The 25,528-nt window shown below is 44.8% G+C and overlaps 2 protein-coding genes across 4 annotated transcripts; both read left to right on the top strand.

Annotated features, from left to right (window-relative positions):
* Nucleotides 1-5,369: 5,369 nt before the first annotated feature.
* Nucleotides 5,370-8,323, top strand: TMEM139 (transmembrane protein 139). The gene is made up of 2 exons (XM_008697304.2): nucleotides 5,370-6,534; nucleotides 6,757-8,323. Exons 1-2 carry the CDS (start codon nucleotides 6,242-6,244, stop codon nucleotides 7,148-7,150), a joined length of 687 nt encoding a protein of 228 aa, XP_008695526.1. The 5' UTR covers nucleotides 5,370-6,241; the 3' UTR covers nucleotides 7,151-8,323.
* Nucleotides 8,324-8,614: 291 nt separating this feature from the next.
* Nucleotides 8,615-24,966, top strand: CASP2 (caspase 2). 3 transcript variants are annotated; one of them, XM_008697299.2, is made up of 11 exons: nucleotides 8,619-8,779; nucleotides 11,389-11,539; nucleotides 11,831-11,998; nucleotides 12,149-12,230; nucleotides 12,821-12,915; nucleotides 13,178-13,354; nucleotides 18,495-18,623; nucleotides 18,777-18,867; nucleotides 22,131-22,280; nucleotides 22,456-22,565; nucleotides 22,696-24,966. In XM_008697299.2, the coding sequence occupies exons 1-11, from the start codon at nucleotides 8,706-8,708 to the stop codon at nucleotides 22,825-22,827; spliced, it is 1,359 nt and encodes a 452-aa protein (XP_008695521.1). In that variant the 5' UTR covers nucleotides 8,619-8,705; the 3' UTR covers nucleotides 22,828-24,966. The 3 variants fall into 3 exon arrangements, with proteins under 3 accessions (XP_008695524.1, XP_008695523.1, XP_008695521.1); XM_008697301.2 differs by lacking the exon at nucleotides 11,831-11,998 and having other exon boundaries at nucleotides 8,618-8,779; XM_008697302.2 differs by lacking the exons at nucleotides 22,131-22,280; nucleotides 22,456-22,565; nucleotides 22,696-24,966 and adding an exon at nucleotides 18,953-19,017 and having other exon boundaries at nucleotides 8,615-8,779.
* The last annotated feature ends 562 nt before the right edge of the window (nucleotides 24,967-25,528 follow it).

Genomic DNA, 25,528 nt, shown 5'->3' with positions numbered 1-25,528 from the left:
AGTGCTGAATAGCTGAGCTGGAGGGACAGCCTGAACCTCATAGTCACTCAGTGCATTCCCAGTGAGCTTTGTGCAGTATTACAACTAGTTGATGAGAGTGAGAATGTGTATTTATCCTTACGTACTTGAGAATTCATCATTTATGGGAAGCATTTCCAGCCCAGAAATATCAATGATGCTGATATACTTCATATTAAATCATTTATCCACCTTCNNCTACACATTTGAAAGAGTTGTGGATAAGGCAACAAATACAAAGAGAAACACTCTCAACTGGGTTAAAAGGGCAAGATTCTGAGTTTGATTCTAACTAAACAAATCGTGTACTTTCTCTGAGCTGGTTTTCTCCTCGCAACATAAAAATGATAATCAGACCCACATGATTGTCAAGGATCAAATGAGATTGGGCCAATTTGTTTCTACACACACACAAACATACACACGTATCCTCACTTATACTCTTTTTTTTAAAAAGTCACCTGCACATTGGGCTTCTAGAGCTATCCAGGTAAAAGTCTTACCTTTTGTAATCAGTATTAATTAGCTCATAAAAGATAAATATCCTGATACAGGGCCTGCAATCCTAATTTTCCATTCTTGCCTTACATATTGATAACTTCATTTAATCTTCTGATAATCTCTTTTGCTGCCTTTGCTCTCTGAAGGTCAGCCTTTTCTTAAGATGCCAAACAGTGGGGAAAATAACATCTAACCGCTCCTCCCGGGAAGACCCCAGAGTTATGATTTTAGAATGTCATAGGTGTTTTGTTAAATTATCACTATTAAATCAGCCAAAAAGAGTGTTTAGAGTCAGATGACATAGTGTTTAAGAGCCAGGTTTATGGATTGGGACTACAGGTTGAAATCTTGGCCCCACCCTTGATTAGCTATACATTTTCCTCAAGTTTCTGATCTTACCTATTAAATGAACATAATAATAGCAACTACCTTTTATTATATTATATTTTTAATTACTTAATTTGTGCGAAGCATTTAGCACAGTGAGCAGTACACAAAACACTCCACACATGTTGGCTACAAGTACAAAGCAGACTCAGATTCAGAAACACAAAATCACAAGAATATGGAGGCGTAGAGAAGTGCTCTGTGGTAGACATCAACTACCCTTCACAGGAAGCCTGACAATTATCTCTGCTTCTCCCTCCCCCACCCCACTTCCCTTCACTATCCCCTCCCAAAATGAGGTGGGCATAGTGGGCCCACCTAAGGCAGTAATCCGGCCTCTAACGTACATGGTGGTTTGTAGAGGAACGTGAGTAGAAAGCAGAATGACCAATAGTATCTTTAGCATTTATATTTTGCTAAGGATACTAAGTTGATGAAGAAAAAAAGGAAGGTAATACCTTTGGGAAGAAGTTTGGCCATACCTATTTGGAGCAACAAAAGCTTTCTTTCACATTGCTTGTCTCAGTGATGACATTTCTTAGAATTCAACAGGAGGAAATAATCCAAAAAGAAGGTAAAACTACATGTAAGAAGAGGTTCATTGTAGAATCATTTTTAAATGGCTTTATGGAAGCATAATTCACCCTTTTAAAGTATAAAATTCAGTGGGTCTTTTATAGCATATTCAGAGTTGTGCAAGCATCACTACTAATTTTTTTTTAAGATTTACTTATTTTAGGTGGGGAGGGACAGAGAGAGGGAGAAAGAGAATCCCAAGCAGGCTACACATGGAGTCCGACAAGGGGCTCCATCCCATGACCCCAAGATCACAACCTGAGCTGAAATCAAGAATCGGATGCTTCACTGATTGAACTACCCAGGTGCCCCGCATCACCACTAATTTTTAAATGTTTTCATTACCCCCAAGAGAAATCCATTAGCAGTTACTCCCCATTCTTCCCTCTCTCCAGCCCCTGACAACCACCTAATCTACTTTCTGTCTCTTGAAACATTTGATGACCAAAAAAAAAAAAAAAAAATTTTGAGTAAAATAAACTCAATGCTACCAAGTAACATAACATAAAGGTATGTTAAATAATGGTACATCCATTCGATAAAATATTATGTGGCTGTTAAAAATACCACAACAAAGACTGTATCAAAAGGTGAACTATATGTGAAACAATGTTTAATTTTTTTATTTTAAATACAAAATGGTGAGTACTCTGATTTCAACCAGTGTGTGGACAGACTAGAAGAAATGTGTAGAAATTTTAAATGGCCATGTTAGGATAAGGAAATTGTGGATGATTTTTTTTTCTTTATAACCTTTAAATATTTTGCAAGATTTTATACTTAACAAGTGGAATTTTTAGGGGTGCCTGGGTGGCTCAGTGGGTTAAGCAGCCAACTCTTGATTTCAGCTCAGGTCATGATCTCAGGGTCTTGGGATTAAGCCCCTACATCGGGCTCCATGCTCAGCAGGGAGGCTGCTTAAGAATTCTCTCTCCCTCTGCCCCCTCCTCTCTCTCTCTCAAATAAAGAGTAACAGTATTAAAAAATGGAATTTTTAGAAAATCTATTTAAAATTATCATGATAGAGAATATATTGAAGGCATAGCCAGCTAGCAGTCCAGCTTTCCTGACTTGGAACCAGTTCTTAACTCAACTAGCAAGTTTCTCTAGTGTAGGCTCCTTCTGGCAACCAAGAGCCTTATGCTACAAAGATCTCATTCTTCCAACTGCAAATCCTTTCACACTATAGACATTCAGCCCCCCCCCTTTGACTCCCTTGCCTGTCAGCCTACAACCCCCCATCTCACTATCCAGAACTAGATACTAGAACTAGAACTAGAACACACTTCTTCTTCTTCTTCTTCTTTTTTTTTTTTAAGATTTTATTTATTTATTTGACAGAGATAGAGACAGCCAGCGAGAGAGGGAACACAAGCAGGGGGCATGGGAGAGGAAGAAGCAGGCTCATAGCCTAGGAGCCTGATGTGGGGCTCGATCCCAGAATGCCGGGATCACGCCCTGAGCTGAAGGCAGACGCTTAACCGCTGTGCCACCCAGGCCCCCCAGAACACACTTCTTAACAAAGCCCTCTTATCATACATATCAATGACTCTTGACAAATTTCCTTCTGTTAATATATTAACTGTAGATGTGAACCCTTTTTTTTTTTTTAAGATTTTATTTTTAAGTAATCTCTATACCTGACATGGGGCTCGAACTCATGACCTTGAGATCAAGAGTTGCCTGCTCTACCAACTAAACCAGCCAGGTGTCCCAGATGCAAATCCTTCTGATCCTAGTCATACTTTCCTTATAGGAGATGAACAGTATGGAAATTCATGTAAACAAAACAACCAGCTCTCACCCCACTCTCCATTCCTACTTCCTACAGAGACACAGCTCATTTGGACTACCACAGCCTTCCTGTTACAACTCCTCCCTCTCCTCTATCTGGTCAGAGAATCATCATTGACATTCCATCACTATACACATCTGCATTCTACTCCAGGCACCCTCATCCTTCTTTCCCTCCCTCCCTTCCTCTCTCCTCTCCCTCTCCCACTCTCTCTCTCTCTCTCTCACATACACACACACACACACACACACACACACAGACACTCCACATATCCTCTGATGCAGCCACCCTGGCTATGCCCCACGACCATCCTTGGGATTAGATTTGTGCCCCATTATCTCCTACTCCCATTGGTTTGTCCAGTGGTAACACTCTGAAGGCCTGGAACCCAGCCTTGTGTCCTTCTCTGTGTCTCAAGAATAAAGTATGCCTCCATCCTCTACACTTCCCAGCACCTACATCACCTAGACTTATTACCAGGATTCCCCTTAAAAGAGTGGTCATAGGGGCGCCTGGGTAGCGCAGTCGTTAAAGCGTCTGCCTTCGGCTCAGGGCGTGATCCCGGCGTACCGGGATCGAGTCCCACATCGGGCTCCTCCGCTATGAGCCTGCTTCTTCCTCTCCCACTCCCCCTGCTGTGTTCCCTCTCTCGCTGGCTGTCTCTCTGTCACATAAATAAATAAAATCTTTAAAAAAAAAAAAAAAAAAAAGAGTGGTCATAGAGGCGCCTGGGTGGATCAGTTGGTTAAGCATCTACCTCAGCTCAGGTCATGATCCCAGGATCCTAGGATCGAGCCCCACAGTGGGCTCTTTGTTCAGCGGGGAGCCTGCTTCTCCCTTTCCCTAAGCTCAGGCTCCCTGCTCAGCAGGGAGTCTGCTTCCCCCTCTGCCTGTAACTCCCCTTGCTTGTTCTCTCTCTCTCCCTCCCGTGCTCTCTCTCTCTGTCAAATAAATAAAACCTTAAAAAAAAGAGTGGTCATAGGGGCACCTGGGTGGCTCAGTTAAGTGTCTGCCTTTGGCTCTGGTCATGATCCCAGGGTTCTGGGATCAAACCCCACATGGGGATCCCCGCTCAGTGGGGAGCCTGTTTGGGTAAAATCTAGTAAATAAGTTAATCAATTTATGTTTGACTCTGTCCAGGGTAGAAAAATTATACATATATCTACATTACTAGAAATTTTTGGCAAAGCACTGAATTCAATATATCACAAAATAAAATCTTAAAAAAAAAAAAAAAAAAGAGTGGGTCCTGGATCTCCAGTGTGTGGCGAGGCCAGACAAGATGGTAACCTCCTAATGAGAGCATTCAACTGTTCAGTAAGTACCTACCATGTGTGAGGAACCATGTCAATTGCACGATTCAACTTATTGAAACTAATCACTTACTTTGAAAAGCTCACAGTGGAAGAAAGTTATGTAAACAGAAAATTACTATATAAACAGCTAAAGGCCTGAACAGGAGTAGGAAGGAATGCTGTGGAGACATCCACAGCAGGCACGACCTTGGACGTGGCTTTTGAAGAATCAAGAGTTAACTGGGCCAAGAAGCATACACAAAAATGTCTTACAGGTCTGCAGAACACAAGTTCAAAGAAATGGTACTTTGGCAGCTGAAGCACGACACGCCATCTCATGCCCACAGCAAATCATGCAAAGCCCTGCGATCTAGAGATTAAATAAACCATGGCCTCTGCTCCAGGCATAAAATATATTACCTAAATATTAAGACAAAGTACTCAGAATATGGTGCGCACTGAGGAAAGAAGAGGAAACTGAATACAACTCTGGTCCTAAGTACAAAGATCACTGGGGTGGGGACGAGGGCGCAAGTGCATTCTCTTTAAGGCACTGTAGGGGGTGGGTGGTATAAAAACCAAAAAAAAATCAAGGTGGGGCAATAGCCGGTCAGCTGTAAGCAGAAAGGGGAGGAGGAAGCCTGCGCAGGAACTGAGGGATTGGAACAGACAAGTGGGTGGAGCCACTGCGCTCCACCTCCCCCCCCCCTCCCGCTCCCCTACAACCTACTTTCTGCGGAGTCGTCCAGACAAGTGAGGGAGGAATTCCTAACACCGGTGAGAAGGGTAGGAGGGCCATGGGATTGGGGTTAGGGTTCAAGCAGGGGGTCTGGACCCTACCTAGAGTCTGTGGCTTCTTGCTATGCAGAGTTCAGGGAATTCCTAATGGCTTGGTTCTGGGGTGCTGCTGCCCAGGCGTTGCTGCTGTGTTGCTGAGGGAAAAGGCTTCTCCCCACCAGCTTCCTAGCCCTTGTGGTAACTACAGACAGGAAACTTGAAATCTGAGCTTACTGAGTTAAGGCCGGTAGAGGATGGGATAACCTGGCAGACAGGGAAAGATCAGGAGTTATGTGGGCCTCTGTCCATTGCCCTAGGCCTTTGTAAGATTCTCACATAATTGTGTCCCTTTGTTGCATCCATGTGCGCTTTCTCCCCTCAACCGGAGCATGGGCTGAGTGGAGGAAATGGGAAGATGAGGTCAGACAGGGTAGGTGGTGTTCCTCCCCAACTGCTTTCCCCAACAAGGTCTAACTGGGGAGATGGGGGCGGGTAGGGTGGAGGTCCATTGCAGAGCAATTGGAGAGAAAAGGCAGGGCCTGCCTGCCTCATCACCTGGATTCCACAGATGCTGGTGAGCACAGAGGCCCCAGGCAGGGCCAGCCAAGACTGGGTCTTGGATGGTGTAAAAAGATAGAGCTGGAAGGGAGAATGCAGAGAAGGAAGAAGGAAGACAGGGCCATGACACAGTAAGTTGCATGAAGACTCCCAGGCTTATTTCCTGGCTACTCCACACATACTGATATCCTGGGACAGCAGTGTGATCCTAGAGAGAATTACAAAGCTGAAGGGAACCCTGAAGATCATATATTTGGGCCATTTGATTTGAGATTGAAGAACCTAAAACCTAAAGGTGTCTAATATAGTTACTTTGGAATCTGACCTGGACAGGATGCCAACTGCTGGTTTAGACACACCTGTGTGTCTTTTTGCAGGAGCCTGGGGAGGGGCCATGGTGCCAAGCCAGTTGTGGGGGAGACTGGAGAAGCCGCTTCTCTTCCTGTGCTGCACCTCCTTCCTCCTGGGGCTGGCTTTACTGGGCATACAGCCGGACATCGCCCCTGTTGCTTATTTCTTTCTCGCCTTGGGTGGCTTCTTTTTGTTTGTCTGCCTCCTGGCATGTTCTCTGGAATGGGGGTTCCGATCAATGCCGACGGAGAGCCCAGGGGCCTCAGGCAATGCACGGTGAGTTAAGGGGTGGGCAGAAGTCTAGGAATACACGATGGATCCTTTTTCCCTGTGTCCCTCTAGTCTCTCAGACATACAGCTCTGCTTTCCTGTTACTGGATCTATGAGGGGATGGGTGGGGTCAGGGGGGTGGGGTGGGTCTTTTGCCAAAAGAAGATGGTAAAGGGAAAAAGGACTCCTTTTAGGAGGCCACCAGTGACCTTATTTCTTCTCCCTCAGCGACAATGAAGCTTTTGAGGTGCCAACCTACGAAGAGGCTGTGGTGTTGGAATCACAATGCCGCCCCCAGCAGCTAGATCAACCACCCCCCTACAGCAGTGTTGTAATTCCCCCAGGACTTGAAGAAGGACAGCCTAGCCATCCAGAGGGCCCTGATAGAGCCAGACTAGAAAGGCGAGTGGGCTCAGAGGGGTCTATGACCCCACAAAACTCTGGAAGAGTTCCAGTCAGCCTTCGGCTTCGGGGACCCCGGGTCATGTCCACTGCTCCTGATCTGCAGAGCTTGGGGGTCCCCTCCAAGTTGGAGCCTCTTACTCCACCCCCTGCCTATGATGTCAGCTTTGGTCAACCCGATGATGATGTTTTCTTTGAAAACAACTGGACACCTCCCTAAAAGACTTTCCCACGATATATCATCTCTGCACCAGACCTGTTCATGCATTTGACCAACATTTTCCAGTGCCTGCTGTGTCAGGAACTGTGTTTCTGTGTGGGGAAATGAACACAGAGGGGAGTCAGGCTGTTGTAAGCCTTTTCCAGCTGAGATGTGGCACAGTTTGAGTCTTCAGGTAACATTCAGTGACCTACCCCATATCCGATATTTTCAGAGTTAGATGGAGGAGTGATCCAGAGAATCTGAAGAAGGAAGAAAAGAAACATTTGAGTGACAGCTATGTTGTTTCTGTTCTGAGTGCTTCTCTCTACCAGCTCAATTAGGCTTCCCAGCCATGTGAGATGTTACTACCCTCATTTGAAAAATGAGGATACCAAGGGACAGAGAAGTTTGAGAGTTTGCATGGGGGCACACTGCTAGTAAACAGCATAAAAATGATTTTGACTTTACTCTTCTGATTCCAGATCCTACTGTATTTTCAATTATAAGGTCATCCACAAATCTCTCAATCTCTATCTTGGACAACTACTGGACAGAGGTGGGAGACTTCCTCTAGACAGAATGGCGGAATAGTTACGTCTGCAGGCAGTGAGGCCTGTGTGACCAAGGGTGTGTGCCCAGCCTCCTGGATAAGCAAAACTAATCAAAGCTGCGACAGCCCTGGTCCAAGTAGACAGTTTCTGCCCAGGGCCTGAAGAGCAGTCTCCAGTGCTTCCTACCTGGAAGCAGAGGAGTAAGCTGCCCCAGGAGGAGGGGCTTCCGATTTTGAGATGGGCGGATGAAGGTCAGAAAGGATAAAACAGGAGCTTGGCGGGGGGTGGCAGTATCTAAGACTCCCTCTTGACTCCCCTATGAAGCGCTGGAGCCACCCGCACGGTGTCTAACCGTTAAGCCTCACCCCTGCGCTCTGACCACAGGGTTTTACCCCAGTCCCCCGGTCCGGCTTCCTCAAATCAAAACAGAACGTAAGGATTTCTGGAATCGTGCTGTGGCTGCGATGAAGGTTTTAGGCACCGGGAGCTGCCCAGCCATCGCTGACCCACCCTCCTCAGGGATGCGCTCCCCACTTGGGCATTCGTCCGTTGTGCGGTATCTGTCTAACGACTTCTAGTGCTCTCCATCTCCTCCTTACCCTCGCCCCAATAGTTCAATAAAGTCGAAAGTCCGGCCAAACTCGTTTCTGTAAAGTGCTTCCAATAGGCGGGTGAGGCAGGGTGGGAGGCGCCGGAGAGCGAGCCGTGATTTCCGCGGGAACCGACGACCAATCGGATTCCCGCGTAGGACGGAGCGGCTCCACGCTTCCCCCCGCCCCTTCCCTTTCCGCCAAGCGCGCTCTCTCACCCCATTGGACGGCACGTCCAGCGCGAGGGCTCTGTACCTGCGCGCGCATCGGCGACGGCAGGGGCAGGGTAGGCTTCTCGAAGGGGTGGAGCTAGGAGGAGCAGCGCGCAGGCGCATAGTGCGCTGGCGGACGGGGGAGGGATGCAGAGGGCGCGAGGGCTTTCGGTTTGTTTGGATTGTGGGCGGTGCGCGCACAGCCCGGGAAAAGCGGTAAATGGCGGCGCCGAGCGCGGGCTCTCGGCCAGCCTTACAGCGAAAGGCGCTAATGGCCGCTGACAGAGGGCGCAGGTGAGTGAGGGAGGGTCGCATAGGTCCTTCGTGGGGCCCAAGGAGGGGAGTGCGGGTCATGGCCCTGGCGTCCCCAGCCCTCGGAGTCCCTGGAAGCAGCCGTGTCCGCCCTTGCTGCCAAGGGTGGGAGGCTGGGCTGAGCCCCCGAGGGGCGCGCGAGCGGCGGCCTCCTGTCGGCCTTGTTCCTCGTGAGCCGACCGCCTCAGCCTGCTTTGTCCAACCCAAGGGGCTCAGAAGAGGAGGAGCTCTCCAGTGCTGCCAAATCTCGGCTTTTCTTAAAGATTCTCCATCCTTTCTTTCCCCTTATTCTTTTATGAGGAACTTTACTCTGTCCTCTTAAAAACGGACGAGACCTGCAAACCTCGGGATGCTGCCTGATGTGCATTTGACTTGGATTGACACTATCATGGCACGTATTGCTTTGGGTATAATGATCAGGTTTTCAAAGCAGTCGACATAAGCTTTGGGGTTTGAGTACTTTGAAAGGACAAGGTGGTTCTGAGACTCGGAGTGTATCCCCGGCTCTGCCCCAGTTACATGATTTCATGGCAAGCATGACCCTGGATAACATTTTAATGCATCGTGGTCCAGACCCAGAAGATCGCTTTAGGACTTTGGAGCCAGAACCTGCAGAAAGACAGAATCAAGACTTAAGAATTCCCTTTGTGTCCTTTCCTCTTTTCCTTCCGCCACTTCCAGCTGTGTCCTGAAGTTCTAGGGGATCATGGTTACTTTGGGAAAAGTCCGTATTTGAGACTTAAACCCTCAAGTGGAATAGGGGAAGGAGCAGGTGTGTAGAGAATGGATAATACTTCAGATTAAACCTAATGAGTTACTGACTGAAAATTTAAGTCTAGAACTTGAAAGAGTCACTAATTGGGAGTCAATTAAGGGAATTGTGTGTATGGATGAGATTGAATAGGGAGAGGCTCTTTGAGGGGGGTTCCTAATGGAATGTCAACATTTAAGGGCGGGTTGAAGATCTTTTGCAGGAACAGGAGCATAGGCGGAGAGAGGAACTGGAGAGAATAATATCAGGGAAAACAAGGGAGGAGAAAGTTTTAAGGAAAAAACACTACTGGTAAAGTAGTAAGAGAAATTAAGTAAGAGAAGAAGCTTGAGTAAACCTAGCCCACCAATGATATGTATCCTGAGGAAATACCCAGCATCCAGCTGTGATGTCTTGCAGTTGGCATAATAACATTTTTACCAGTTTCATATATGCCATCATTGTTACTGCTTTGGTGTTTTCTAAGGTGATTCTTAAAAAGGGTTTTTTGATTTCTCAAGATGTATTGTAGCAGGTTTCTACTGAAGGTTTGGAGTCACGGGAGTATTTCTGTAGAACAGAAACCTAAAGTTAAAATGGAGTTTCAAACATCACTGTCCCAAATTCCAAATTTAACCCTAGTTGGCTGCTTCCAGCCTTAGGAATGTTTTACAACTTTCTCTGCCTTGGGATCCCACATTCCATCTTCTTGGGTCCCTCAGCAATTTCAGGACTCTGCTTTTCCCTCCTCTATAAATCTTTAACCTAGAGTTAAGCCAAGTACATCCTATAAATGCATGGTATTTAACTGATTCTAAGATGCCCATTCCCCTCCCCAACACACACATTTTAACATCTTTGAAATCAGTATGCATCTTTAAATAGTTTTTAAGTTATGAACTGAAGCTGTTATCTCTTCCCTTTCTCTCTGCCATCAGGCCCTTACTGCTGTCATGTTTTTGGAAACTGACTAAGCAAGCTGGGGAGCTCTGCATTTATATAAACGAGGCACAGAGATGATATATGTTGGAAATGGGATTTTTAAAATTCATAAACAGAAGCCGATCTCTTTCCAAGCCAATAACAAAACCAAAGAATCCTTGAGATAAAGACATCCCTCATAAATTACCGAAACAATTTAGCCTTTATGCTTTAACTCAAGTGATCTCAATTTACGTTGATTGTGTTTGTCATGGGTATTTATCTACTGTGACTTTATGTCATACTTGCTGCTTATACAGTTCTTAATTCTTACAGGATTCTGATCATTTCTGTTGTCATTTTATCACAGGAATTTAAGTTTTAAAGACCACAGGTATAATTGGTAGAAGTGGGCTATAGAGTAATGTGTGTGTGTGTCAGCCTGTCTCATTTATTTACTATTAAAGCCAGCCGTTGGTTTGAGCTTTTGCAATTGTATCAAATTATTTTATTCCTCACCCAGGATCATCTTAACTCATTATTTTTATCAGCCTAGATAAATAATGTGAAATGTTTTTGGAATAATCTCTTAATTGAAATTGGTCTGTCAGAGGAGCGTTCCTTCTTTTGTATGTATTATTTTTGTCAAGGTAGGTATTTCCCTCCCCTAGACAGACTCTTCATCTCAGAAGATGGTCTCAGTGGAACATACGCCATAAAAAATTATATATTATTTCTTTATGATTGGTGTGTTACTGCTTAATACTACTTTGATTTTAACCAGATTCAATAGAGTATGCCTAATATTGGCTGTCATAAGTCCCATTCTTTTTGTTCTTCCTACCCACACCTCTTCCACTCTACTCTTCTGTGCCGAATCTTGTACTTGACAGCCTTTCCCTCTGCCTTTTATCTGTAGGGTGTTGGGAGCGTGTGGCATGCATCCTGACCATCAGGAAGCACTGAAAAAGAACCGAGTGGTGCTAGCCAAACAGCTGTTGCTGAGTGAACTGTTAGAGCACCTCCTGGAGAAGGACATCATCACCTTGGAAATGAGAGAGCACATTCAGGTATTGGGAAGCAACAGAGAAATGCCAAATCAGTAAATTGGTCATAGGAGCAGGAACAGAGCATGATGAAGTGAGGCAAGGATGTAGAACCTTTCTAAGGAAATGGAAATGCCCTTCTACCTAAACCTTTAACAGAAAAGATATATAATGTAAGAATAATAGAAAAGACTTCCCCCATCCATGTATTTTTCCTATAAAAGGATTCTTGAGATTAGTAGGAAGGTCATCTGGAGAGAGAGAATTATAGCTGAATAAATAAATATGATTTTATGTTATATTCTTTTATCTTAGGCCAAAGTGGGCAGTTTCAGCCAAAATGTGGAACTTCTCAACTTGCTGCCCAAAAGGGGTCCCCAGGCTTTTGATGCCTTTTGTGTGGCCCTGAGGGAGACCAAGCAGGGTCACCTGGAGGACCTGTTGCTCACAACCCTCTCTGGTCTTCAGCATGCACTCCCACCGGTATGGAGCCCTAGATGTGTGGTGTGTTGAGAAGGGTTAGTTTGGTGGGAAAGGAATTTTTGAGACAGGGTGGGGGGGACTAGATTATGGTTTTGTTCAGACTAGACCATCTCCTTAAGGCCTGGCATGGTGGGTCCTGATTTCTTACAGTTGAGCTGTGACTACGACTTGAGTCTCTCCTTCCCGATGTGTGAGTCCTGTCCCCCTCACAAGCAGCCCCGCCTGTCTCCAGGTGAGAATTGATGGGATAACACATCCCACAGATAGACTTTTTTCTTTACTGGTATCTGACTTTGCCCTAGCACGATACCTGTTTTCATTCATACTGGGAACAGTCTCCTTAGTGAATTTGTTAGGGACTAACAGGAGAGTTTAGATGGGATATTGGTTGGGCCTGCTTCCCCTCCATCACAGATGATTTTTTCATGGGGATTAGTCCTTAGAGCAACTGGTATAGGTAGGAAATTCCTACACGTGACTGGCCTGGCTCCTTAAAGCTGTTATTTTAGGATGAGAAAAGACTATGTTATGGGCCACTAGCCTGCTGACTGAGTAGCCTAGTGATTAGAACAAGGCTTTTATCAGATATCCCATTCAGTCATTCAGTGGGTTAAGCACCTACTGTGTATGGGCTAAGTGTGGAGGATCCAGTGGTGAGCAAAAGCAGACAGGGTCTCTGGCTTCGTGGCTCTTCTAATATAGGGGAGTGAGCAAAACCAGTAATTATTAAAACCCCAGTTCAACAGGATGCCTTAGGTTATAAGGAAGTACTGGGACTGACACATAGATTGTACACTAGTTTTTCGGCTCTCTATGCCACAGATACTATGGAACACTCCCTAGACAATGGAGATGGTCCTCCCTGCCTTCAGGTGAAGCCTTGCACTCCTGAGTTTTATCAAACACACTACCAGCTGGTAAGTCCTACAGAATGCAAGAGGAAAAGTTAGGGAATGAGACACCTTTCCTGGGTGTCTGAACTTAGTTTGCATATATAGCTCCTTCCTGCTTTGTTAGTCAGAAAGTCAGTACTGATTGGTTATCTTCTGTGGGCATTTCTCTGTATTGACTTGGTGGGGTTAACAAGAATCTGATGGCTTTGTTTTCTTGAAATGTCTCGTTTATTTGGGGAAACAGTTTCTGTCCATGAGAAGCTCTAATTGGCTCCCCCACCCCCAGGCCTATAGGTTGCAGTCTCGGCCTCGTGGCCTGGCACTGGTGCTGAGCAATGTGCACTTCACTGGAGAGAAAGACCTGGAATTTCGCTCCGGAGGGGATGTGGACCACAGTACTCTGGTCACCCTCTTCAAGCTCTTGGGCTACAAAGTCCATGTTCTACTTGACCAGACTGCACAGGTACATCTAATGTGTATAGTAGAGAGCTGGGCAACAGTGGGGCCAGGAACATCTGCTCTCTGCCCGCTGGATAGGTCTTACTCAAGTTACTTTCTTCTCCTTACCTTTTTACTCATTCTGTTCTGGTCTCACCTTGCAGCCTCTCAGAGTCGCTGTGCTCTCCCTGAGTAATACTGGTCCCTGGTTGGGTTGTTATTTCTCTTATATATTCAGACACTTAATTCCCAGTCACTCAGGACGTGAGGAGAACCTGAGATTCACCCAGCCAATCAGGAAAGATATTTATAAGCCAGGACAACACGGACATTTATTTCTTGATTTGATACTGTTGCTTAGAAGTCCAGTTACTGTTCAAAAGATTACTTTGGCAGATGACATTCTTGCAAATGGAGGTTTGCCAGAACTGTCCATGGCAGTTTAATGAGTTAACATGGGGAAATTCCTTACTCTTACCAGCTATGTGACCACAAGACAGATCTTAAGGGAGATTACTTTTAGACTGGATTCCTGCAAATCACAAGCATTTTCATTATCTGTTATTCCCTGTTAACCCCAATTACTGAGCTATACTGCTGACTTAGTTACCTTTAGGTATTTCTGTTCTGAAATTGATAGTAGCTTATTGGTAAATAGATACTAATTCTTCAGGGTTTTTTTTTTTTTTTTCATTTCTATCCCTTTCCTCTTTTTTTTTAGGTTTTAATTTTAATTCCAGTTAGTTAACATACAGTGTTAAAACAGTTTTGTGTATACAATATAGTAATTCAACACTTCCATACATTACTCTGTGCTCATGATGACAAGTGGACTCCTTAAACCCCACCACCTGTTTCACCCATCCCCCCACCCCTAATTCTTCATTTTGATTCCAGAATAATAGCACTTTCTTAAACTTCCCTTTGGAAATGTCAATGGTAAAATCAAAGTTTCTAGGAAGTTCACTTTGATTTGTTGTGGTAGAGAATCTGTTTTGTCTTCAGCATTGTCTGTGGTCTTTATTTCTGTATCTTAGCATTCTTCTGTGAGAATGATTGTGTAAGAGCATGTGACTCTTGGTCTTGGGGTTGTGAGTTCAAGTCCCACGTTGGACGTAGAGCTTACTTTCGAAATTAATTAATTGGAGCACTTTATAATGGTGGGGGGACTATGTTTGCTATACTAAAAATTTTTTTAAATGTGAATCTTAAATTTACAGGATATCAGTTAGATGAGGGAGTCTTGACATCAGCAAAAATGGAAGTATTTCCCCTTATATTCTGAAGGACCAAGCAGGAGTAGACAGTGTCTTCTACAGCAGTTATGAGAAGGAAACAATCACCCTGGGTAGATCTCGTCAGAAGGATAAATGGAGGGTGTGAGACTTGAGCTGGCCTGGGAAGAAGCCACTAAAGCACAGAGGAGTGGTGAGGGGGTCCTAGGCAGGGAGAATAGCCTATAGATAGGAAATGTGTGTGTGATGTTAGGGACCTAATGGGTAAACCAAATGCTAGGGAAAAGGAGTGCTAAAAATAAGATCGGAGATAAAGGGACCAGAATGCCAGGGCCTTGAACTTACTTGTTTTAGAAAACCATTAGTAATTTTTTTTAACAGAAAGGTGATACATTTAAAGTGATGATTCAAGGCACCATTGAAAAGAATGAAGTAGAGACCAGTGGCAGGGAATTCAGTTTGGAGTTGATAGAATGCCAATGCAAGATGTTGGGAGCCTGGACAGAATAGTGGACCAAGAGGGAAAGAATACGTGTGAAAACAGCATAATGGCATGATTGTACTATCAACACTCGGTGGTTAAAAGACTGCATATGGAAAAAGATAGAAAAGTAAGGAATTGAGGGTCTCAGAGAAGTCAGGACCAAAAATGTAAATTTGGGCATTACCTATGTAGGAGAAATACTTCAAGTGGTGAGAGTATGAGATCTTTGAGAAGGGGAGTAGAGTAACAAGAGCAAAAGGCATAGGACTGACCCTTGGGATAGAACCCTCCCTGTGTAGCCTTGTCCTCAGCTCTGGAGAGTCAGAAATGTGAGTTTACAACAGTGGCCTATCAAATTCTCAGATGAAGTTAAAACCAAGTAGTTACAATGGATATGATAATTTGGTTCTTTGGGTGTCTGCACAGAGTACTTTCTTCCTGGTAGGACTTCTCAAGAGACTCAACTCTTTTATCATATGATTATTTGGTGAGCAAAGAGAACCAAAAAAATTAAGGTCCTTTTTCCCCCCATTATACCATTTTGACTTTAGAAATAATTGCATTTAGAAATTCGAAGTAGTGTAGTCTTAGATAACCCTCTTCACTCAGCAGTGCTGGACAGTACATGTATTCTCATGCTTATGTAGATTTTCCATTTTTCTGTTTGTCATCAAAGTCTTCTGTCACTGTGCCTCCCTCCCGAGGTTACTAGTTCCAGAATTACAATTTATTACATATTAGGAAATGAGATGGGGCACCTGGGTGGCTGTCGTTAAGTGTCTGCCTTTGGCTCAGGGCATGATCCTAGATCCCTGGGATCGAGCCCTACATCAGGCTCCTCTGCTGGGGGCCTGCTTCTTCCTCTCCCACTCCCCCTGCTTGTGTTCCCTCTCTCACTGGCTGTCTTTCTCTCCGTCAAATAAATAAATAAAATCTTTAAAAAAAAAGGAAATGAGATACATTTTAAAGTGGCAAATTTCCTTTTACCATGTGGTATTGATTTTTAACTTGCATCTGGGTCACAGACTGCGTTGGAAATGTAAGGATGCGCTACGGGTCATCCCTGGAAAATGCAGCTAGCCATAACATTTTGCGTATCATCTCAGAGGGTTTATACTTTACTCCCTTGTGTCCTCCAGCCTCCAGCTAAAAATACAGGCAAGAATTAAGGACCTTGCTATTTTTAGAAGTACTGTAATTTTATCAGAAATAAATCTAGATGGGGCGCCTGGGTGGCTCAGTCGTTGAGCGTCTGCCTTCGGCTCAGGGCATGATCCCGGTGTTCAGGGATCGAGCCCCACATCAGGCTTCTCCGCTGGGAGCCTGCTTCTTCCTCTCCCACTCCCCCTGCTTGTGTTCCCTCTCTCGCTGGCTGTCTCTCTGTCAAATAAATAAAATCTTAAAAAAAGAAAAGAAAGAAAGAAAGAAATCTAGAGATCCTATTTTAAGCTGTGCTACTTTTAGAAAAATTTTCCCCAAATGAATAACCCCCAGTTATCAGTTTAGTACTGTTAAATTTGATTACCAAGTGTGTGTGTTCTTACTTGGTCTTTGTTGTCCTCTATTTACTGACCTAAAAGTCTCACTTAAGTTCAAAATGCTTGTGAGTAGGTGCCAAACTTACGTTTTTATCGCCTTCTTCCAGCAAAATTAACATCAACTACTCTTAAAATTCTCTTCAAGGGGCACCTGGGTAGCTCAGTCGGTTAGGCATCTGCCTTCGGCTCACATCATGATCCCAGGGTCCTGGGATTGAGCCCCACATCGGGCTTTCCCCCTCATCGGGGGGTCTGCTTCTCCCTCTCCCCCTGCTCCTCCTCCCCCCCGCCCCCCCCACTCTTGCTCTCTCTCAAATAAATAAAATCTTAAAAAAAAAAAATTCTATTATGGTCAACTCCAGAAGAACATTCATACTTCTGTATTCCCTTGAGATTATATATTCTTGAAGTAAATGAGTTTTGGATATCTTTTTACTATCTTAAGATTTCCAGTATTATGATTGGCTTCTCTTTGCCCGAAAATGTTCATACTTTTCAATAAAGCCAATTTCATTTCCAGTTTAGTTATAGACTTTCAAGTCTTCTATATAATTATCTCAGTTATCTGCAAACTGAAGTATTCCAAACAAGTAGACCAGTAGTTCTCAAACTTTAGTGTGTCAGAATCACCATGTCAGGGCTTATTAAAACATAGTTTCCTGGGACCCAAAACTTTGCATTAGGTTTCCAGAACCGCTGCAATTTTTGTACAGGTGTGCTTTTTATTGGGAGCTGTCCCTGGTAACTTTAAGTAAAGCTCTGCTGTAACTGTCTTGCCTAGTTTGCTATCACTATACTCATTATAGTTCACTAAAATTCATAGTAAAATGAACTTGTTTTCTGTCTTCTGGTCTCAAATAGGAGAGACCACTCAGACTTCTTGAGTTGCAGAGGGAAACAGGTTTAACAGTTTGTATCAGATTATTTACTATTTTGCGTAACTTGCCATTGAATTGGCCAAATGCTTAAGGTAGAGTGATAGTGGTGTATGGCAACCTGGTGCACCATAGGCAAGATTCTTAAGTTGGACGCCAAGATTGACCCGTAGTAGGTTTCTTTGAAAAAATAACATTGCTACTCCTTGTTAGATACGCACATTATAATAATGGCAGAACTTTGCAATACATCAATGTTCCAGACATCATTATAAATCCTTTCTACATAGTATTTCATTTAATCTTTATGAAATTGGAAAAAATTTACTCTTAATTATCTTCTTACAAAATGAATATTAGAGCTTTGAGGGGCCAAATAACTGGTTCCAATTTGTGAACCCAAGGGTCAAACATTGGGTTCCTCCAATCCTGTAGCCCATGTATGTAGCCATGGCCCTGTGGGGAATTCTTCAGACAGTGTGCTCTTCTGTGAATGGAGCATTTTATGCACATATCACGTCTCTGGGAACTTAAAATCTCAGACCGAAAACAGCATGAAAGTACTATTATTCTCTGTTATGATTCCATTAGCCCTTTGTCAGAATGGTTTATTTCCTTATGACTGTATAGATATTTTGCTCATTCATAGTTCACCCGGTGGTCCCCCTTGTGCCATTTATGTATAAGGGCATTTGCTCTGACAAAAGGATTGGGTTGATGACTGGGGAGTGGATAAAGTTAACTAGCTCATAATTAGCTTTATTAGTAACTTGGTTTAGTCCAGAAGTTCTTAATATATCTCAGTGAGTCTGGATTTTGTGAAATTGTATTCAGAATTCTGTGTGTGAAGTCATGCATTTTTCTGATAAGTGCGTAGCTTTTTTTAGCCTCTCCTAGGGTCTCTGACTTCTCTTATCATTGACCACAGTAATACACAGAAAACATTTTCTCTTGCGTAGAGTTTCAAACACCAAAGAAAGATTATGTTGGTGCAGAGAGCAGTGAACAAGACTAAAAGGTGTTTTTCCTCCAGGAAATGCAAGAGAAACTTCAGAATTTTGCCCAGTTACCTGCCCACCGTGTCACTGACTCCTGCATTGTGGCGCTTCTGTCTCATGGCGTGGAGGGAGGCATCTATGGTGTGGATGGCAAACTGCTTCAGGTGTGTGTCATCTTGGGGCTGACAGCTCTTCACACCAGGCGACTTCCCCTCCTGCCTGCCCATCTCTCCGGTAATGGCTGCTGTAGTACACGTAGGACTCAGGAAGGCCTGCGGTCTACTTAACCTCCCTTCACTTTTCTTTCTTTCTGGCAGCTTCAAGAGGTTTTTCGGCTCTTTGACAACGCCAGCTGCCCAAACCTACAAAACAAGCCGAAAATGTTCTTCATCCAGGCCTGCCGTGGAGGTGAGTGCCCTGGCAGATCAGCACCTGGGTGGTGGCTCCTGGGCAGCCTCCCACCAGCTCTCACTTTGCTGTTTGCTCCTCTCAGGTGCTATTGGATCCCTTGGGTACCTCCTTCTGTTCACTGCTGCCACCGCCTCTCTTGCTCTGTAAGTGTCTCCCAATGCATGGGGTGTGCTGGGACTTGGGCAGCCCATGGCTCTCAGGTTGGTCAGCTCTCTGTGCACCACCGTGTCCTCTTCTCAGGACACTATCAGTGCCTTCGCCTTCCTCCTGGAGAACTCTCACTTCTTCTGTGCAGTTCACTCTGGTCTGCTTGTTTCTGTTATTCATTGCAGTTAAGGAGCTTCTGTCCGTCTCCTCTCTCTCTGTCTCTCTCTCTCTCTCCCTTCGCACCCTTCCTCTTTTCCTTTCTTGATCCCTCTTCCCCTCTTCTCTTTTCATCTGCACTCCATGGTTCCTCTTCTCTGCTTCATCCGTGTACCATGCAGGCCAGCAATGCAGAAGCCCCACATCGGGCTTTGGCTCTTACTCGTCCTTGAGCTGCTTCCATCCCTCTTCTTGCATGCAGTCTCTTACCCTCCAAGAGCCAGGATGCCAAGACTAGGCTCCGAAGAATGACATGCGGGCATACTTCTTCTCCTAGAGGGAAACCGTCATAATTAAAAGCTCTAACCACTGACTAGTTATATCAAGTTAGAGAGGTTACTTGATGTCCCTCCACCTTAATTTTCTCCATGTAAAATGTAGGTAGTGATCAGACCTACTTCATAAGATTGTTGTGATAATTAAATGGAATAATACATACGAAGGTCTTGTTTAGCACAGTACCTGGCTCATAGTCAATCCACAGAAAAGGCCAGCCATGACTGTTATAGCATGGTTAGTGCCCTCAAGGGACTTATAGTTTGGTTTAAAGGTCACTTTGTCCTAACATTCAAATAATTTTTTTTTCTCTTGTGTGTTCAATGAATGTAAATGGTTAACATTGTTGATATCTTCCTAATATCACCAAAGAATATAATTTATTAAGGTCCTGCAACGTGACTAGGATACTGTCACAAAAGCAAGAGAAAATGTGTGGTCTCTCAAACTGCTACTATCTAAAACAAGGAAAAAAGAAAAAAATGTGTGTCTCAAAAGAGCCTACCAGTTACTAGAAAGATAAAGCAAGTGTACATGAAGTAGCTTGAGAATAATTTAGAGGCCTCAAGCAAGGGGGAAATTAGTGAGATACAAGCCATGCATATGAAGGAGTAAGAGAGAATAGATTGTTTTAAGTTGGCTTAATTTGAAGACATTTAGTAAGTGTCTTAATGTGTTAAGGCTTAATTTGGACCCAGAAGGATAAAATCTACATAGGTATGGAGTAGTAAATAGGGCCTTCCAGAGGAAATGGATACAAGATGATAAACACACCAAGACTAAAAGGACAGCCCCTTCCCTCCCCCAAAATGTGTGGGGCCAGAAGTCTGCCCAGATCTAAGTTAAGGACAGGGCATCTGTAGGTGTGTGGTGAGTTAAGGCTGGCTGCAGGCAGTACATCCACCCAGCTGATGATAAACCTTTTAAACTGAGATTTTGGACCTCAGCAGATAATAGTGTGGGACTGTTGGTAGCTCAAGAATAATGTGATGGGTTCTTTTCCAGGACGATTACCATGCTGGGGAGCTGCAGTGAGGAAAGGGTATGTGATGGCAGGAACTTACTGTTTATTCACCAGCTGGATGCCCAGGCCCTGGGCACTGCCAGATATATGGTAGCACTTAATAAATATTGAACGAAGGGGTGAAAATTAATCTCCTCAAAGACTGTAGCAGTCATACAGAAAACAGATGGGATTTTGTGTTATTGGAAGAAGCAATAACACTTATTGATGAATAGATCTGAGACATGAAGGCAAGAAAGAAGTTTCCTTTTCCTTGAGGGACACATTTAGCTTAGCCTGTTTCCTTTCAGAGGTATTACTGGCAAAATAAAGTGAAAGACATTTATGGTCATTTTCTCTTCCTATATTCAGAGATATATATACAATATCAGATCTGGATAGGGAGGACTACTCTTTTCTGGGATAATCTGAATCTTCTCTCTAAAATTAAATCCTTCAAGAGATGACCTTTGAAGATTTCAGCTCACCTGTCTTCTGTTGTACTTAGTTAATACAATTGGTGTCTGTAAAATTACTCTCCCTTCTCCAGTTGCCTGGCTTCCTAAACTGGAGTGTGAGCTTCATAAGAGCAGGAGTCTTTACAGCCCTAGGGCGTAATGCAAAGTGGTGCCTGGCACATGGCAGTTGCTCGGTAACTTTTTTGGGATCAGTGAATTTCGGTCATTTCCCTGTAGTTCTTCAAGCTTCGCTTGCCTTTTGGGTTCTCTTGAGTGTTGCATGAAATGGGAATACTGTAAAAGACTTTGCTCTCTTATCTTTGGTGTGTTGAGCTGTGTGTCCTCCCTGTCTCTTTTTCCTACTGACCATATCCCCACGCACCTCCAAAATAAAACTGCAGCATCCAAATAGGAATATGTCTGGGCATAGATAAGGCCTGGGTCAGGAGGTTGGACACGTAGTCAGGGTATGTTGAAAACTGCTGAAATATAGAAGAAATGAGTCAAATTATCCCAATTTTTAAGTTTTTCCTTTTACAGATTTCTCTTAAATCTTGGATGCCTGCCACAATTTGGCTTGTGAAATTAATAGGTAACTTAAAAATACCAAAAGACTTAGAAACTGATCATGGTTAGGGTTTTTTTTTTTTAATTTTTTTATTGATACATAGATTTGAGGTCATTTTTATATAGCATGCATGTAGTAATCATATTACCAGTTTATTAACTTGGTTTTCTTATTTATATATAAAACTGAATTGTCAGTATTTAATAGTGTATTGTCATAAAAAGGACCGTGACTTCCAGGTATATTGCTAATTGAACAAATGAATTACAGACATAGGATTTTTAGTTCTGTTTACAAGGAGTATGTGATTGCCACTTTCCATCTTGTGCAGAGTGGATGAAGCTTGGACTTTGCGTCTGTGCACATGCTTGAGCCTGGTGCTGGGTGCTCCCCTGGGTAACGGCTGGGTGCTGGGCAGGAATGGGAGTAACGATTTTTTTTTTTTTTTAATTCATCAGCCAGAGATTGGAGGCAGCAGCTGGAAATGGCTCTTCCCAGTCAAGGTGGCAGGGAACACTGGCTTGCCTGTGGCAGGCGCAAGAGCCACGGGAGGGAATAACGTCATTGTCCATTCTGTCTGCCTTTGCTACAGATGAAACGGACCGTGGGGTGGACCAGCAGGATGGCAAGAACAGCACAGGATCCTCTGAGTGCGAGGAGAGTGACGCCAGCAAAGAGGAGTTGCTGAAGACCCGACTGCCCACGCGTTCAGACATGATCTGTGGCTATGCCTGCCTCAGAGGTATTCAGAGCTCCCAGAGGGAAGTCCAATGCTGCGCTCTCGGAGATGTGCACTTTTCCCCCCTGGGCTCTCTGACAGGGGAGGGTACAGGTGCCGTGGTAGTAGAGTTTGGGACACCCCCCATGTCAGCTGTGCCATGACCTTCACACTGTGGGTGACACCGTCCTTGTTGCAGGGACTGCCGCCATGCGGAACACCAAACGGGGTTCCTGGTACATTGAGGCCCTCACCCAGGTGTTCTCCGAGAGGGCGTGTGACATGCACGTGGCCGACATGCTCGTGAAGGTCAGTCACCTCCGTCAGGCTCGGTCTGCTCGGGTTCCGGCCTCCTCTTCCCTCACCCCGTTTGTCATCGTCTCTGGCCTGCCTCTCATGCCCAGATGCTCATGGGGACCATGGGTTTCTGCCTTTGCAGGTGAACGCGCTCATCAAGGAGCGTGAGGGCTACGCCCCCGGCACGGAGTTCCACCGCTGTAAGGAGATGTCCGAGTACTGCAGCACCCTGTGCCGCCACCTCTACCTGTTCCCGGGCCACCCTCCCACGTGACGCCGTCCCCACAGCCCTGCCGCGCACAGGCCTGATGAGGCCTGTCCTCTTCCGATACACGGTTTCTGTTCCCCCTCAGGGATTGGGAATCTCCCGGGCTTGTGGAGCACACCTGTCCTCTCCGCCTGGGCGTGCGGGACCACAGGCCAGCCCCTCCTGTGGCAGCTCCCTCCCTGTAGAGCTGGCTCTGTACCGACCAGTTGCCAGGAGCGTTCGACTGCAGTGGAGGAGCCTAGCCGATGATGTTATGAACACGGTGTCCTTACGGGGAGAGGGCGTGTGGGTTTCCCAGCTGCTTATGTTCACTTCCTGCCCCTAGGGCTTTGGTAGACAGCACTTTGGTAATTGCTTTTATTACATTAGCTAAGACCTTTCAGAGACCATCTCCTGTCTTTTTTTAATTTCCTATTCCAACCCCATTTATCCCAGACTGAGAGTTTGGAAAGTGTCTTGATTCGACGTAGATGTTTTCATTTTGCCTCAAACGGGCAAACAGGACTGGCGGCACAGTGCTGCCATGTGTGTGGTCGTGAGCTGTGTGGTCATGACCAGTGCACTTCCTGCAGGACCGCAAGGCCACCCAGTGGAAGGCCGGGGTTTTCTGCTCCACAGTTGGCTGCTTTGGGCTCGAGGAATCCAGCCTCTCGGCAGAGGTTACAGCTTGGATGCCTTGTACGTGGAACTTGTTGATCTTTGCCCAGGGAAGTTCCAAAGTTTTCTTAATCAGTTATTCTCTTTCTGAGCTTGGTCACTGAAATGAACCTCAGCAGAGAGTGTTAGCAGAGGCAGATAAGAGTGGTATGCTTCCTCATACTCTGTAACCTGTCACCTTATCTTTTGCTTCCTCTGAAATGTCCTTTTCTATAAAAAGCATCCTAGTTGTTATCTCCCTACTTCCTATTTCTCCCATTTCACCTTCAGCTCATCCTGTTTACTGCTGTCACCAAATCTGTCTAAAATACTACTTAATTGGATCATTTGGCTGCTCACGGATGTAATGTAGTCGCTTGTTCCTGCTTTCTGTTTCAGTATTAAATCCCCTTTTGATTTTATATGGCCTGTTTTCCCTTCTCCTAGGTCTCTGTCTTAGAGAGGCTGTCGCTGTATATGCTGTGTCCCCTAGCAGCCTTTTTTATCTGTCCGTATATGGTGCTTTTCCTGTTCTTCAGGGACTTCTCTTATTCTTCCATTCTTGCCCTCTCCAGGCTAGTCTCTATATGACAGATTTTGGTTTTGGGTTTTTAAATATAAATCTGATCATGTCACTCCCTTGCTAAGATTTCTATTAAATCTGAAGTAATGTCCAGACTCCTAACCTTGGCCTATAGGGCTCCTGCCTTCCCCCTTGTCCCTCATTAAAGGCTGATTTGCCTCTCAGTGACTTCCCTGGTGCCGTCCTCAGTTTCTCAAACATTCTGAGCCCTTTCCTGCTCTGCGCCATCACAGACACTTTTTTGGGGTCTACTGAGCTCCATTCTCCACAAGTCTTGGCTTAAATGCCACCTTCTTGTGGAGGCATTCCTAGGCCATTCTGTCCCTAAATAAATCTTCTGTGTTTCTTTATTTCTACATCCTGTTTAATTCCTTCATTGCACTTAGCACTGTTTATAATCACGTACTTGCTTGCTTCATTGTTCATTTTTGTTTCGCCTACTAAGGTTGTAAGTCCCTGAGGATAAAAATCTTGTCTCTTTGTCTCTTTTGTTCACCAGTATATACCCAGTGCCTGGCATATGGTAGGTCTTCAGTAAGTGTTTTTGGGCGAAGGAAAGAATCCTTGCTAGGATCCTACTTCTGGACAAAATTTCCCTTGAACAATGTACACAGTTTAGTATTTATACTCTGGGTTTTTTCGTGTGTGGTGTTTTATCCACCGATACTGCTAGCTTGTGAAGACAGCTGTCATGTGTCAATGTCTTCCGCATCTCCCATGGTTCCTGGCACAGTGCTCAGTCTGTAGTCGTTCAGGTGCTCCGTAAATACTTGTTCTATGAGCCGGGGGGTTTGGAGACTTGTTGCTGAGTCCTGCCCTTGGGTCAGTATCATGGAAGTATTTAGGTGATAGAACCTTTCCACTTCCCACTGCCAGGATTTTATATTGCCTTCAGGTGCCAAATAAATGCTCATATTTATTGCTGATGTGTGCCTGATATCTCTTTTTCCACAGATAATCTTCTGAAACTCACATATTCTCATTTGCTTGGCCCCTTACAGCATTCCTCACCACCTCCCAAGGCATACACAGAGGTAAACACCCTTCTTCCTTTGCTCCCATGATCTTTGTTACATTTACAGGTGGGGGCCCATCTCAGCTGTCATGGCCATAGGCAGCTGCCCAAAATATAGCTGGCACTGGGATTTCTCAGGGTCAGAGGAGACCTAAGAGTCATTAGCAAGCAGTATTGGTTCTGGATTATGTAGATTATGGGATGGAGGCTGGAGAAAGAGATTGGGCTGGAATTGGAGGATGGTGAGGATTACAGAATCTTTGTGGTCCCAAGTTGGATTTAAGGTTTTCTGGAGTAGACATGGACTGTAAGAGAACTCAGGGCAGCATGAAAGTGATCTAAGCAGTGGGCTTTGTATGTTGGGAAATTCTTGGGGTGCAGTGTATCCAAAGTGTGTGCCTGGAGAGGCAAGTGTGCAAGTGCATGTGGACCGTGGAGGCTTAGCAAGAGATGGGAAATTCTCTAGGAACATC

Source organism: Ursus maritimus, unplaced genomic scaffold (assembly GCF_017311325.1).
Source record: "Ursus maritimus isolate PB19 unplaced genomic scaffold, ASM1731132v1 scaffold_3, whole genome shotgun sequence".
Classification (NCBI taxonomy): Eukaryota; Metazoa; Chordata; class Mammalia; order Carnivora; family Ursidae; genus Ursus; species Ursus maritimus.
The sequence above is the reverse complement of the archived record's forward strand: the minus strand, read 5'-3'. Positions and strand labels throughout refer to the sequence as shown.